Here is a 13683-nt window from a genome sequence, read left to right as displayed (position 1 = left end):
ACTGCAGAAGTTAGGAACATATCTGAAAAAGAGGATCAACTTCCTTCAAATTATCCAATGACATAACATTTCAAGCACCACAGACCGCAAACACAAACATCTGTGGCTGATTTTAATAATAGATGAGCATGAGATAATGAGAACTCTTCTATGACTGAGTGGGAAGTTCACATGTCCAAGTTGCCACGGTTTGGAAAATGAAACAGCAAAATGCCAAATAATTTTCAGTGTAAATTTGCAGCATCAGGGAATTTCAGGCTGCTGTTTCCCTTTTTGAACGCCCGTGCTAAAGAACAGAAATGGGAACCCCCTGAAATCCCCCATGTAGAGAGAAGTAGACAGAATGTAGCGCTGTGAAGTAGACAGGACGACACAGTGGTCACAGAATGACGTTCATGGAGAACGGTTAAAGGATGGATTCGTTTTCAGTTCTCTAGTCACACGCCCATACATGAACATTTGAAGAGCTGCCAGTTGCTGCAGCTGTTCCTCCCCTCTTACTGGTTCTTAATGGGACTCTACTTGATGTACTTTATATTAGAATTAGATACTAAGTCAAATTGATGTTACTATTGCCCTACTGCAGCTCAGCAATAAATAAATAAAATAGTATTTTAATGTGAACTATGATGTGATTTGCCTCATATTTGCTTCATCTCAATGACTTTGTCAGTACGGGAAGAACATTCTGGTGACACCCTTTTTTTTTTTTTTAAATGATTAAGTTTATTAGAAATGTATACCCAAACTCAAACAGCATAAGACAAACGCAAAAGTGTTCAACACGTGTCGACTCAAACACACAAGCTTCCAAAGGATATTTCTGGTGTATATGATAAACATTTAACCTGTATTTTTTTTATTATTTTTTTTAACTATTTGGGTAGCTCTTGGTAGACATAGGATTTCTGCCATCACCTCAGTATGCATATGGAAGAAAAATCATCGTTGTGCCTGCTACAATGTGTTATGGTTTGTATACTGGCATAGACAAACAAACGCACCTTTGCAAAGGGGCACGGCTATATGCAAAGTTTGTATCACTCCACTGCTGTAATCTCAACATAAGCTGTAAATTGCACAAGCGTACGTTTATTTTAAATGCTGAAATATGTCTTTAAAGAAAAAAAATACTGTTAAATATCTGCAGATATTGGCATACATTGGAAAACCCATTTCAAGCAGAACTCCTGCTTTTTAAATAAAACAAAATAAGTGCAAATTACATATAAACATTAAAGGGGAAAATCTGTCATTAAAAAAATCTACTTTTTTGAAAATAGGCATTTTGAGTTTTTTTTTTCATTAGAAATCACAACATTCAATACATAACCTGACATCGCAAAAAAATGAAAACGGGTGTAAGACGTCAGCACATCCCATTACAGTCATTTAAGTCAATGAACAATAACATTTTCATTTGAACAGAATTGTCCATGCAGAACAAAACAGCAAAGCACAGCACTGTATGTCGCATGTCTGTATCCAACAGTCACTCCTTGTCGTCCCCACGAGGGGGTTGCGCTTTGGAAACTGCGTAGAGAGATTAGCTTCTTCTCAAGCATGGCTGCCAACTCTTTTCTAGTGTCTCTTCAACCGACTTAGAACAGGCTTTGTTAACTACTGAGGTGGCATCCTTTTTTTTCGTCTACTCAAGGTCAGGCATTTCTGGAAAGGAAAGAAAAAAAAAAAAACATGATGAGACCATGTGATTATACTTCAACAGCTATCATCAGCTCAGTTACCTATGAACTCATAAAAACAAATGACCATTACTGAATAAAGGTTAGCCTTACTTAAACCAATATCAACATAGAACCATTGTGATGTACCAACCATTAGCCACCCCTTAATTAAATTGATTTAATAGATTTATTTATAGTTTTCTTCAAGTTATTAAAACTTTAACATCATCTCACAATAACATACACAGATATAACCATTCCCCCACATATTTTATGACTTATTCGAGTGAGTTAGTCATCTGCCTTTATGCACTGCTCTGTATTATGACTAATGTCCCCTTTGGTCTTATAATGAATATGGATTACAAATGACAAGACAACTCTTTTAGAACAGTACTTACTTTCATCGTCGCTGTCTGCTGAGTCATGCTGTGAAACAAACAAGTCAGAATCAAGAATTATAAATCTTCATACTTTACTTATCTTACCAATATTTCAAATTTATAGAAACAAAAAGGCTGTCTGGACAATGATAAAGAATTGTTATACCTCCTCTTCTGCACCATCTAAATCAGGTAGATCATCCCCACCCATGCTGTTCATCATCTGCAGAAATGCACAGGAAATGATCAACACGTCAGTAAATCTGAACTTAGCTGCATTAAGCACTGTGTTTGTTCGACAAGGTTACCTCTGAGAATTTGTCAAAACTTGACAAGTCCTCATCCGAGTCATCTTCCCAGTCTTTCCAGTTATTGAAATCCACACTCAGCCAGTTGCACTAAGAAAAGATGGATTCAAGTTTTTCAACAAGGCTGCATTCCAATGTTTTAATGGTGATATTTGGTGGCAGTTAAGCTAGATCACTATCACTATTCTTACGTCTAAAATTGTTAATCTGTCTTGACCAAGACATGGTTGGATGGTGTGATACTTATTAGTACAAGAGCTTGCAGAGATGTATTGTCAGATTCATGGCGATTATATTGCCAGTATTTTATAATATATATTTTTGTATTAATAAGAATGAAACTTACCTTCGTCTTGTCTTTGGTAAGGCGGGGCCATGACTTCCCAACCTCTGCTTTTCTTAAACAGCACAGCACAGACCTGTCAGTGCGCCTGTGTTTGGATTCCTGTGTATTACATAGAGAATTTAATATCTGGAAGAATGACTTGCACAACAGAACTGCATCTACATCTGCAGGTGACAAACTTACTTTGGGGTCTATGTCCCCGAAAAGGTCCACTGTATTCTGGTGTTTGATATTATCTGTTCCACTAACACAGCTGTCAGATGAAACAAGAGGAGGTCAGTTATTCCCATAAATCTGTTGACCAACTATACCGCAGAGGAAGAGGAAAATCAGAGAAAGAAGAGGCTCATCTTCTCCTAAAGATGCATGTGGGACAATGTGCGTGTGAGCAAAAATATCATATAAACCCACCTGAAATGAAATTTTGACGAATCAAACTTTACTTGGACATCTCTACTGTCCTCCACGCAGAAATCTACAAAAACAGAGTCTCTCCTGTCATACCACTTAGCTGTTGCGGGCTGCCTAATGACAGAAAAGAAAAGAGACATAAGTGACACTAAGATAACACAATATAATGCGTGCTTCAGCCTATGCTAATGAGATTCAAGGAGTACCCTGCACCGCTTGTTAACATCGGGGCGGTTATTCTGCTCTACCCACGTGTTTAGGGCGCAGTACATTTGAGGTCACGTTTTAGTCATGTTGTCATGGGCGTCATTCATTCATTCATTCAAATTTAGCATGAAATCCTCTAAATTATCCATCGTTTATTTTCCTAAGGATAGTTTATCCGAGAAAAAGGTAGTGATACAAAGAGTGGACATGCCAATAAAAGCGATAGTAGCAAAGATTAAGTCTTTACTTTGAAGGAGAGTTTAATAATACAACTTTAACAATAAGCTATAGTTATTTAACGTTAGTTGTGACGCACATTAAGGAGGCATATCATTTTAATATCACGGACAAGCGTGGGGCTAGCCTGTGCTAGCCTAAAATGAGATCTTCCGAGCTTTTATTAGTGCTAACCCTTCCCCTGTCATCTTGGTTGACATTAGCCTGCTAGCTAACCGGTACCGACATTGTGTGAGGCACGTAAACAAAGCCAGATAACGCTACGACTTTTCGACAAGATGCTGCCAATTTATATTTAGATGTTGGAAAGTTATACGTCGGTGTAGTCAACTGCGCCTTTTAGTAGCTGACCGTTGCCGCTAACTCGTGTGCTAGCTATGTTGGCTAATGTTAGCATTCTACCACACTACCGGGACTTAACGGCTGCAGAGTAAAGCCAACTTACATTTTCACTGTTCACTGTAGCAACTGAACTCCTTCGTCAGCCCACGATATTAGGTAATAACAGTTACCTAGCAGTAGTGCCCGGCAAAAAAATTAAAAAAAGATGACTGTCTGAGACCTAAACAGTTAACTCAGCGCTGGTGTCTCTATAATTATCGTGTGTTTTTGTGGTTCTCGCGAGAACAGTTTTACCCGCCTGAGCAGAGGGTGGGGGGAAGACGGGATTCTAGAAGGGACCGTGCTATGTGTTCCAGGGCGGCTCAAGAGCGCCCCCTACCTCCAGTCACACTGTACTACTGATACTTAGATGATCATGAAGTAATATATTAATAAATAAAATAATATATTATTATTAATTATTAATCATAAAGTAACATATTATATCATAAAGTAACATATTATATCATAAAGTAATATATTCTAAATGTATTAAGATTACACCGATTAGCCACAACATTAAAACCACTGACAGGAGTAAATTGTGTCTCTCCTTCACTGACATGTTAAGTTATTAATCTCTGACCTGACATTAGCTACTTTAGAGACCCACATGAAGCTCTAATTATAGGTCTTACCCTAGAAGTGTCCTTATGCAGAGTGATGTCACCTCAGCACTGCTTTTGCAGCAACAAAAGAAAAATCTCTACTACTACATGTAAACACACTTTATTGAGAAAATGCAGCATGTTAAATACGCATACTTTGCATACATCAACATGAACACATTGCTGACAAAATTACACACAGCCTGCTCATATTCAGTCCTTTAATTTGTTGATTCTTTTTTGTTAGTTAACAGCTACAAGGACAAAATATATCAGCACTAATAAAGAACACACATCTCTTACAGCCAGGACACACTGTGTGTTTACAGCAGCTCAGAGAACACACGCAAATGAGTTAGTGATCAGATCTCAAATTCTGGTCACTTTTAGTTGAATCACTTAGGATGAATGTATTTGTACAGCACTTTTCTCCCTTTTGGTGCTCAACTTACACATACAGCAATCAGCCATAATATTAAAACAACTGACAGGAGAGGTAAATAAATTTGACCATCTTGTGACAATTCAGTGTTCTGCTGGGAAACTTTTGGATCTGGCATTCGTGCTTATGTTGTTAACACGTGTACCACTCACCTAAACCAGGCCAGGCCACCTTCACTCCATAGCAATGACACTTCTTGATGGCAGCAGCCGTTCCCAGCATGAACAACAGTGCAGGGTGTTGACCTGGCCTAGTGTGTAACTATAAATTTAAATGTGTGAAATGGAAAATCTAAGTAAAATACCAATGTAAATTACCCTGAATTATATCTTGTAGATTTTAGTTAAATACATGTATGTATGCTTCTCACCAGCATGCTTAAAGTACTTAAAATGTGTTTTCAGTGCTATCACTCGCAGATCGGTTTGTGCATGTGAAGAATATTCTGCAGATTCCGCCCATGAAACAATCACAATGGTCTGTTAGAAGAGGAAGACAGCGAGACAGAGAAGAGAAGCTTCAGCTCGTTTTCATCATAGTTAGAAATGTCACAGCTGAACAAACCTTTGATGGAAACGTGAACTTGCATGAAGTCTTCCTAAAATTTGTTTGGTTTTTAGAATTAGAATGATTTTGGGTGATTGTAACAGTGATTTTTTTTTTTTTTTTGCAGTGTATGCAGGCTATTGGGAATCAATTACTAGCAAGCTACTTAACCATAGTACACAAGCCCAGCCAAATCTAACACTTCAGTTTAGCCTTGAAGTGGGTTTATGTTGAATATGTGAAATTATGCATGTGAATTATACTGTGCAGTAAGTGGAACTAAACCAATGATAAAGTGAAGAGAAGATCATGATGCTGTCCCAAACACACACACTGAGTTTGTGTCACTTTACTTTCACTTAAAAATATTTGACACTGGCTTTATCTTTTCTCCTCAAATGAATGTGTATCATCTTCACAGAAAGATACAATTATATACACATAAAAATTCTAAAACTACCAATTAGCCTAACTTATTTCACCATCAAATTTATGAAGGCCCCTATTTGTGGTCCACCATAACCGTGGGGGTGTTCAAGGGATTCATAAATGGCCCTAAGGTCCAGTGGGACATATGAGACAACAGTATTTAATATGAGTAATATGAGTCCCAGCGTCACCAACAAAAAAAAAAATTATAAAAAAAATAGCTGACTTTTAGAAGATGAGCTGACTCCTGTCCTGAGATAGCAGAAGACTAAGAGCGGTTCTGTGCTTGGAGATGATGAAACAAAATGGCACAGGATGTTAGCTTGTGGTTATTTTTTCAACAGAAATGAGCACATATTCAGTGGTCGAAGCCAAAGTATCTCCCTTCACAGCTTGCCTCTCTGCCTGCTTATCAACAGATGCCTCTCTGGCATTGCTATTGGCTTTAAAATCAAAGTGAAGCTGAACTTGATCAGATTATGTCCCCGTAGGAACGAAGTTTATCAGATGCACCTGCTGCTATGGCGTTTGACTTCAAATGTTTTTGATTTGGGAGCCAAAGCACCCAGGCAGCAGCGAATCCCATGAAAAAACTGACAGATGACTTTAGGCCAATGGTGGAGGCTCTAGCCGATGTAATTTTGGGAGATGATTCAGTTGGACTTGGACGAGAGAGGAGGCAGGCCGAGAGGCAGAATTACCAGTATGGAGCTGGCAGCTGACCAAGAGAGCACATGACAGTTAAGATGAGTGGGTTCGTGACAAAAATGATTTGTCTACAATTTTTATCAGTTTGTGCTGGATGTTGACCAGCTTGACCATTGTGAGCGACAGTACACTGAATAACTCAAAGTCTGTTTTTTGGAAGAGGGGAGATGAAATGCAAAAGAAAAGCTATGCTTCACCATCACTTACTGAATAATGTTAAAGGTTCAATCTTACGGATTTATTCAGTCAGTTTCGCTAATGACACCCTTGTGTGTTATAGAACTTTATTGAACTCAACTAAGTGCTCTACACTCAATCTGTATATATTTATTATTTCAATTTCTCTATCCAAGATCATCATCATTATAATAGTAGAACTTTCTGCAGCTACATTGTGATTCGAAACCGGGACATTAACAATAGTTTGGTCCAGTTGTTTATACTTGTTTGTTGCCCTGATTGTAATGATGCCCCTTATAGAGGTGACACATACACTGCAGAAAGTCTGGCATAAATGTAAACAAAAGACTGGATTATATTAATTTCTAGTTCAATGATCCACGTAAATCATTGTGCAATGCAGGTGGATTTTCACCAAATGCTCATAATGGTTTATAAATTCTGTCAGATACAATATGAATAGAATAGTTTTGACTCCATTGTCTCCAATATGTATGTTATTTATTTATATAAATGTGCAACATTAGTGTTATTTGCTTAACATTAACATTACCGTGTGCACATCTACAACATGCACGGTTTGACTGATAATCCGCAACATTTTAACTGTGACATTACATGAGAAGTAGTTTACCAGCATCTTAAAGACGCTCTTCCACACTCAGCCTGTCAACGTGTCAACATCACACACTGTCAGTTTATTGTAATAGACGGCTTTAATTGTTTCATGAGTGGGTCTTCTGTAAACGGCGTGTAGGCTCCACTATTGTTTGTGAAAACATTAATCACGACAAAAGTGTGATTCACAACACACGCGCGCGCGCACACACACGCACGCACACACACGCACCATCATCAGCTAATCATGTCAGCTCAGTGACGAACTTCCTGCTCACATTTTGTAGGAAGGTTTTAAGTCCTCTTATTGACGGCTGTGTTTGCTGCCGTCCAGCCGTCGGAAAAGACGCGGTCTTGGAGGCGCAATGGAACGGAGGGGCAGATTATCAGAGGGGAGACAGCAGTCACACAGTTAGATAAGAAGAGTGACTACAATCGCTGTTTACTCTGCGTTACGCCTAGCCCAAGGACGTACGAGGAAGGCGAACACGGGAGAGACTGAGAAGGTGGAGGAGGAGGAGGAGGCGGCGGCGCAGGGTTTGGATGGCATTTGCCAGGGCCAGGGGAGATCTGTTAAAAACCTACAGAGATATGAGCTGGGAATACCTTCCGATACCATGTCCTGACTACAAGAGACTAATTGTCCGCCGATAAACTGCAGCAGCACGTCAGAAACAGAGGCCTCCTCCGATGGAGCTCAGTGCGCTTTAATCCAGCCACAGATTCCCGACAGGCAGCGACGAGCTACGGCAAAGGGTGAGGTAGCCTATCGACGTAATCGACACTGTATCGACGCAGAAACGTTGACGACAATTATACCGAAGGCTAAGCTAATGTCGACAAATCCGTGAATGTCCCTTCGCTGCTGCGGAGAATGGCTCAGTCTGAATGTCGGCGAGCGGCTGAGATAACGTTTGTTCCACTCCTTCAGCCTTTCTTCCTCTCTTTTTCTGTTCAACAGGACGCTTTATTCGCCATTGAAGGAATTTATGGGATCACAAGGTAATCCTTCAGCCGAAACAAGTGTCACTCTTGTGTTTGCATGCATCTGTCACCGGGCGTTCATGTTTTGCGCGCATGACAGGGGCTTAGTTTCCTTTGTTTACAGTCTGAATTTCTGAACAGCTGATACGTCCTCAGCAATGCCGCGTTACTGCCTGTTGTGTATTTCATTGACATGCTGCGGCCACTGCACACGGGAGCCAGTGTAGACTCCTTTTACTTTGTCATGCTTTGATAATCTGCAGAAATGATCAGTGCGTTTGTCAGGGGTGTTGTATAAAGTCAGCAGAAACAAAACAATACTCTGGTAGCCATGTCTGATTCCACATGCTGAATTTTAAAATTGCAATATAGGTTTGTGCATCACCTTAAAGGGCAACTTGTACAAACTAGATTTATATACAGTCATTCACACATTCAGCTGCAAACGATGTGTTTGTTTGGATCCCTGTTCAAACACTGATGACTTTTGTGTGACTCTCTGTGCAGTTTCCTCTGATGAGATGAGTGTGCGTGCTGGCCAGGGCAGTGATGAGGTGCTGGTTTCACAGGCGGTATGGGATTACCTGGCTGCAGCTGGGCGGCCCTGGCTCATTGACTTCCAGCACAAGCAGGGGATGAGCGCTGGTATCATTAGGCGAGGAGAGAGGGGGGGCTGCTGTGCCGTGCGGCTGCAGCCGGTGGAGGGCTCCAGGAGCGCCGGAGCCGGGGTGATGGATGGATCCATCTCCAGTGAGACGCGAAAGGCCTTCATTGACTTATGCCGTTGTGCCCGCAAAGAGATGAGCAAACAGGAGGGGGGATCCAAGAGGAAGAGGGCTCTGCTGCCCTGTGTGGGAGTCCTGGAGCCGAACGGAGAGGGGAGCCGGCTCCAGCCTCCACCTCCTCTGCCTCGGCGCTCGCAGAGGCAGCAGCAGAGGTTCAGGAAGCCTGCTGACGAGGAGGCCTGCGCCATGCTCCATGAGGCCGCCCAGAGGAAGGACATGGACTCCAACCTGGCTTCCCAGAGCGAGGGAGAGGACAATAATACGTGCTCAATCTGCATGGGAGACATAGTGGAGAAGACTACCTTGGAGAAATGTGGCCATTCCTTCTGTCGCTCTTGCCTGGACCAGGCCTTTAAGGTGAAGAAAGCGTGTCCTGTATGTCGACTAGTGTATGGCCAGCTGATTGGGAACCAGCCTGCCAATGGTTCAATGATTGTAGAAAGAGATCCTGATCTGGAGCTTCCTGGCCATGAAGGCTATGGATGTATCTGCATCATCTACAGCTTCTCTCCTGGCCTGCAGGCGGTGAGTAGACTGAACACGGACTTAGCGTAGTCACTACTCATAATCATCTGCAGGTGTATTTCAATTCACTTTACAATAAATAGTACAGACCATTAAAATATTGTACATCTAGGAGATAGAATCTACATATAATCTACTTCTAATATGTAAATGGAGACACCGCTTGACCCCTGGCTTCTGTCTACTTAACTATCGTGTCACCTCCAACACTCAGTTTCCTGAGAGAAATACATCAATGCCAATACATCAAACTGATCTGAATCTGAACCTGTTTCCTCTTGAGTTAAAAAGTCAAAATACTATTTTAAAAAAAATAAAAATTATTTAATGTTAAAAAGCTGCAGAACAAGCCTGCATTTGTGAATTTGAGCGGCTATATTTGTCCCTCAATGGGAAATTGAACCATTCATCTGTTCACACAGCCGTGTGTTGTACACTGTGCACGTCACAGGGGCTAGAAACCTTATGATATCAAAGCTTCTTCTCCTAACCACTAGGCCTTCACCGGTGTCTCAGTGTTGCAGCTTCAGTGACATTTGCTCCATTTTATAGGTCAAATACTAAAAGCGCAGCATCCTGTTTACTTTTACGTAACCACTGGTATCTTTTTTAGCTCTCTTTGTAGAGGTAAGGGGCTTTCCAAACCCCATGAGACCGGTCTGTTATGACTGTGTAGTCTTCAAGCCAAAGCAGAGATAAAATGTGATGACATCATTAAGGGTTTTGTGTCCCAGACTTGAGGAAACCTCCTCTTGGCAGAAGCTAATTTGAACAGTTGTTATAGTTGTGCTTCCCCTGACAAATAAACTGACCCTTTGGAGTAAAATTAGTCGAGTTCCTCCTCCCAGGGGATAGACTGCAGGCAGGTGTGAGCTATATTTGTTCATGACCTCAGGTTTCAAGGTTGTGTTTATTTATTTTTTTTTCCTGAAATTTGTGTTGGATTAAAGAAACAGCAGCATATACAGATGTATTCCAAAACAAAATGAATGGCACACCGACAAATGCCTCTACATAATGCACTGAAAATTCACAACGCGACTGTAGCAACGCAATCATGGCAGAGTTATTTACGCCGTCGTAAAAACTGATCCTGTTTTAACTGTTACGTTACCGACAGCCAGAACATCCCAACCCGGGGGTTCGGTACCCAGGAACAGACCGTGTGGCCTACCTCCCTGACAGCCCCGAGGGGAACCGAGTGCTGGGCCTGCTGCGCCGGGCCTTCGAACAGCGCCTTATCTTTACCATCGGTACCTCCATGACAACGGGCATGCAAAACGTCATCACCTGGAATGACATTCACCACAAAACCTCAATATGGGGTGGGCCGCGCTGGTATGTCCCGTTTTTTTTTTGTTTTTTGTTTTTTGTTGGAAGCGAATGCTTTGTGAGATGTGTTTGAGTAATACTCCGCAGTGCAATTCTGCTAAGAGATGTGGATGCTGAGAAAAGTGCTCAGTAATGACTGACAGATCTAATCCGTGTTCCTGACAAGCAAATGCTATCAGCTGATGTCCTTGGCTAAGTGGCACTATCGCTGCTCGCGCTCATACAGGTGCAGTGATGGATTTCTATTTCTTCTTGCAGTTTTGGCTATCCAGACCCCACTTACTTGGTGCGAGTGACAGAAGAGCTCAGAGAGAAAGGCATCACGGCGGACTGACGGGCATGAAAACGACCAATTTTCTTCCAGGACTTTGTAGGACTTTCCGAGTGTCCTTGCAGTGGGCATGACTCAGCTCCGGGTTGTGCTCTGAGACTGCCCGTCCCTTTTAAGATGACTGAAGACAAAGACCTCAGCAGATAGGCATCTTATGCTGCAGCAGAGCCCATATCACTCCAGTTGTTCCTCAGTTTTTTTTTTTATTCCCATTTTCCTCCAGAGTTATTCCAGCGGTACACGTGGAAGACAATGCTTTGAGTGCGGTGCATTCTTCTATCCTCTAACTGTCACTGGTGGCAATAGGACTGATATCTGATCCACTTATTTAGAGCATTGTGGCATGTTGGAATTCATGGTACTCATATATTATTTAGGAAATCTAGGTTTAATGTTATGAAGACAGTTTATGTTCTATCAGTGTTTGTTTCTATTCTGGGGAGTCTTCTTTATTTGTTACAAGCACACATCCTTGGTTATATCCCCCCAGAAAGATTTGAGTAAGACTCTGATTTCATTGTTACTAATGACCTGTTTAATGAGCAGTACTCGGTACATATGGCAGAATAGCACTGCTTCTATAAACAGAATTCATTTTCTGAAGTTATTGCAATCTAAAGCACTCACAGGCACTTTGGTAAGGGAGTCTGTTTTTTTTTTTTTGTTTTGTTTTGTTTTTTTTTCCAGTAAAGTAGGAGTGGTGTTTTTTTGTTTTTTGCTTCCTCTCTCTCTCTCTGTAAAGAGTGCCCGGGGCAAACAGGTTTGTGCAGCCATCAGCTATTAGCTCGCTGGCTTCAAGTTGATGTCAATCGCTTAGAACATTTGTGCGTGATCTCCACCACCTCGTCCTCTTTTTACTTAAATAGAATGAATGTCAAACGATGTCTCATTGCAGCACTTTTTTTAAAGCATACTTCCCACTGTTTTTTTTTTTTTCTCCCGTTGGTCACTCCTGTTATATCAAGATGTCTCCCAGGAGTTAAGCCCATTACCTCAAATGTAAGTAATGTGCTCCTCTGATTACCAGATTTATGACGATGTCAAATATGAAGGGCATATAGACCACTTAAACCAAATCAAAGGCACAAAAGCTCTTTAAATATCTATGCTTCTGTCCCTGTCAGACTGGGAGACCTGCCTGCTTATGTTCTCATTGAAAATGAGTTGTAAATTTGTGTATTGAAATAGGAAAACCACAATAGACGGTTGGAAAAAATAAAATGTTGCAGGAACAATTGACCTGATTTAGGGTGGGATAGTGATCTCATTTTGTTGTGCCTTTCTTATATTCACTTTTGATAAAAAAAAAATAATAATAATAATTAAGCATGATGTTTCCAATGAATGGTAAGAAGTTTGGGCTTATTTTAGTGTTATTTGATAGTTCAACAGCATTATGTTTGTAGCTTCGCCACCTGGCTTTTAGTACAAATCCCACACAAATCATAAAAATATGTTTTCTGATGTGTTAAATTTGCCTCTCCCCCATGAACATCCTCGTAGGACAAATGCTGAAAACCCCAGAGAACCCACTGATAAACCCTTAGGTGTGAATGTGCTCGTCTAGTAACCGGTCTAATCCACACATCCAGTACTATGTTTCCATGCCCTTTGTATTTTAGTTAAGGGACCAACTGATATATTTTTGGGACACAGGATTGTAGTTTACTAAAGCTACTGTGCAAACATTTCTATGCATTACATGGTTGAGGAGAAGCCAGGGGAACTGATAGTGGGAGAGAGTACACATGCTACAAATTGATTGTTAAGGAAAACTTTGAGTTTTGCTTTTCTAATTGTGTTGATTCGTACTTTGTTGATATTCAGAAATGTGCTTTACATTTTAATACTTGAATAAAAAGTTATGTTTGGGTTTGTGTTGGACATTCAATGTAGGTTCTATATGAAAACAGGATGCATCACAGGCGCGTCAACTTGGTGATGATTCAGAGGGGGTGACTTCAGGTTGTTGCGTTTTGATTTGCGTAGTTATCCATTAGTGTGAAAAGGTCTTGCTGCAGCACAATGATACTGAGCTCCACTAATGCATCTCATGCCATCTAAAGGACACAACAATTACTTTAAAATACTCCATATAACGTGTTTTTCTTTGTTTACGTGTTGTTAATAACTTGGGCTATATATGATGAAGCTTTTACTCCGTTCATTTCCTGCCTGCCTTTCTACTATTAACTGTCAATATAAGGCAAAGGTGCACTTTAAATAATGTCAGTAAA

The 13683-nt window shown here is 40.9% G+C and overlaps 2 protein-coding genes across 2 annotated transcripts; one reads left to right on the top strand and one right to left on the bottom strand.

Annotated features, from left to right (window-relative positions):
- Positions 1-700: 700 nt before the first annotated feature.
- Positions 701-4191, bottom strand: ptges3a (prostaglandin E synthase 3a (cytosolic)). The gene is made up of 8 exons (XM_047612068.1): positions 4023-4191; positions 3134-3247; positions 2906-2975; positions 2723-2821; positions 2377-2466; positions 2235-2291; positions 2087-2114; positions 701-1668 (listed from the first exon to the last, which is right to left on the bottom strand). Coding segments are annotated over exons 1-8 (480 nt in total). The 5' UTR covers positions 4025-4191; the 3' UTR covers positions 701-1648.
- Positions 4192-7749: 3558 nt separating this feature from the next.
- dtx3 (deltex E3 ubiquitin ligase 3) lies at positions 7750-13317 on the top strand. Its single transcript, XM_047569909.1, has 5 exons — positions 7750-8245; positions 8451-8491; positions 8981-9783; positions 10904-11121; positions 11374-13317. Exons 2-5 carry the CDS (start codon positions 8479-8481, stop codon positions 11447-11449), a joined length of 1110 nt encoding a protein of 369 aa, XP_047425865.1. The 5' UTR covers positions 7750-8245; positions 8451-8478; the 3' UTR covers positions 11450-13317.
- Positions 13318-13683: the final 366 nt, after the last annotated feature.

This window comes from Mugil cephalus, chromosome 1 (genome assembly GCF_022458985.1).
Source record: "Mugil cephalus isolate CIBA_MC_2020 chromosome 1, CIBA_Mcephalus_1.1, whole genome shotgun sequence".
Lineage (NCBI taxonomy): Eukaryota > Metazoa > Chordata > Actinopteri > Mugiliformes > Mugilidae > Mugil > Mugil cephalus.
Note: the sequence above shows the minus strand (reverse complement) of the source record. Positions and strands in the feature narration are given on the sequence as shown.

Bases quoted from the DNA above. Each gene is read 5' to 3' on its own strand.
- dtx3 (XM_047569909.1), top strand. The intron at 9,784-10,903 runs GTGAGTAGACTG...CGTTACCGACAG, and splicing joins TCTCTCCTGGCCTGCAGGCG to CCAGAACATCCCAACCCGGG. The intron at 11,122-11,373 runs GTATGTCCCGTT...TTCTTCTTGCAG, and splicing joins ATATGGGGTGGGCCGCGCTG to TTTTGGCTATCCAGACCCCA.
- ptges3a (XM_047612068.1), bottom strand. The intron at 2,292-2,376 runs GTAACCTTGTCG...GCATTTCTGCAG, and splicing joins GTTTTGACAAATTCTCAGAG to ATGATGAACAGCATGGGTGG. The intron at 2,115-2,234 runs GTATAACAATTC...TTTGTTTCACAG, and splicing joins TAGATGGTGCAGAAGAGGAG to CATGACTCAGCAGACAGCGA.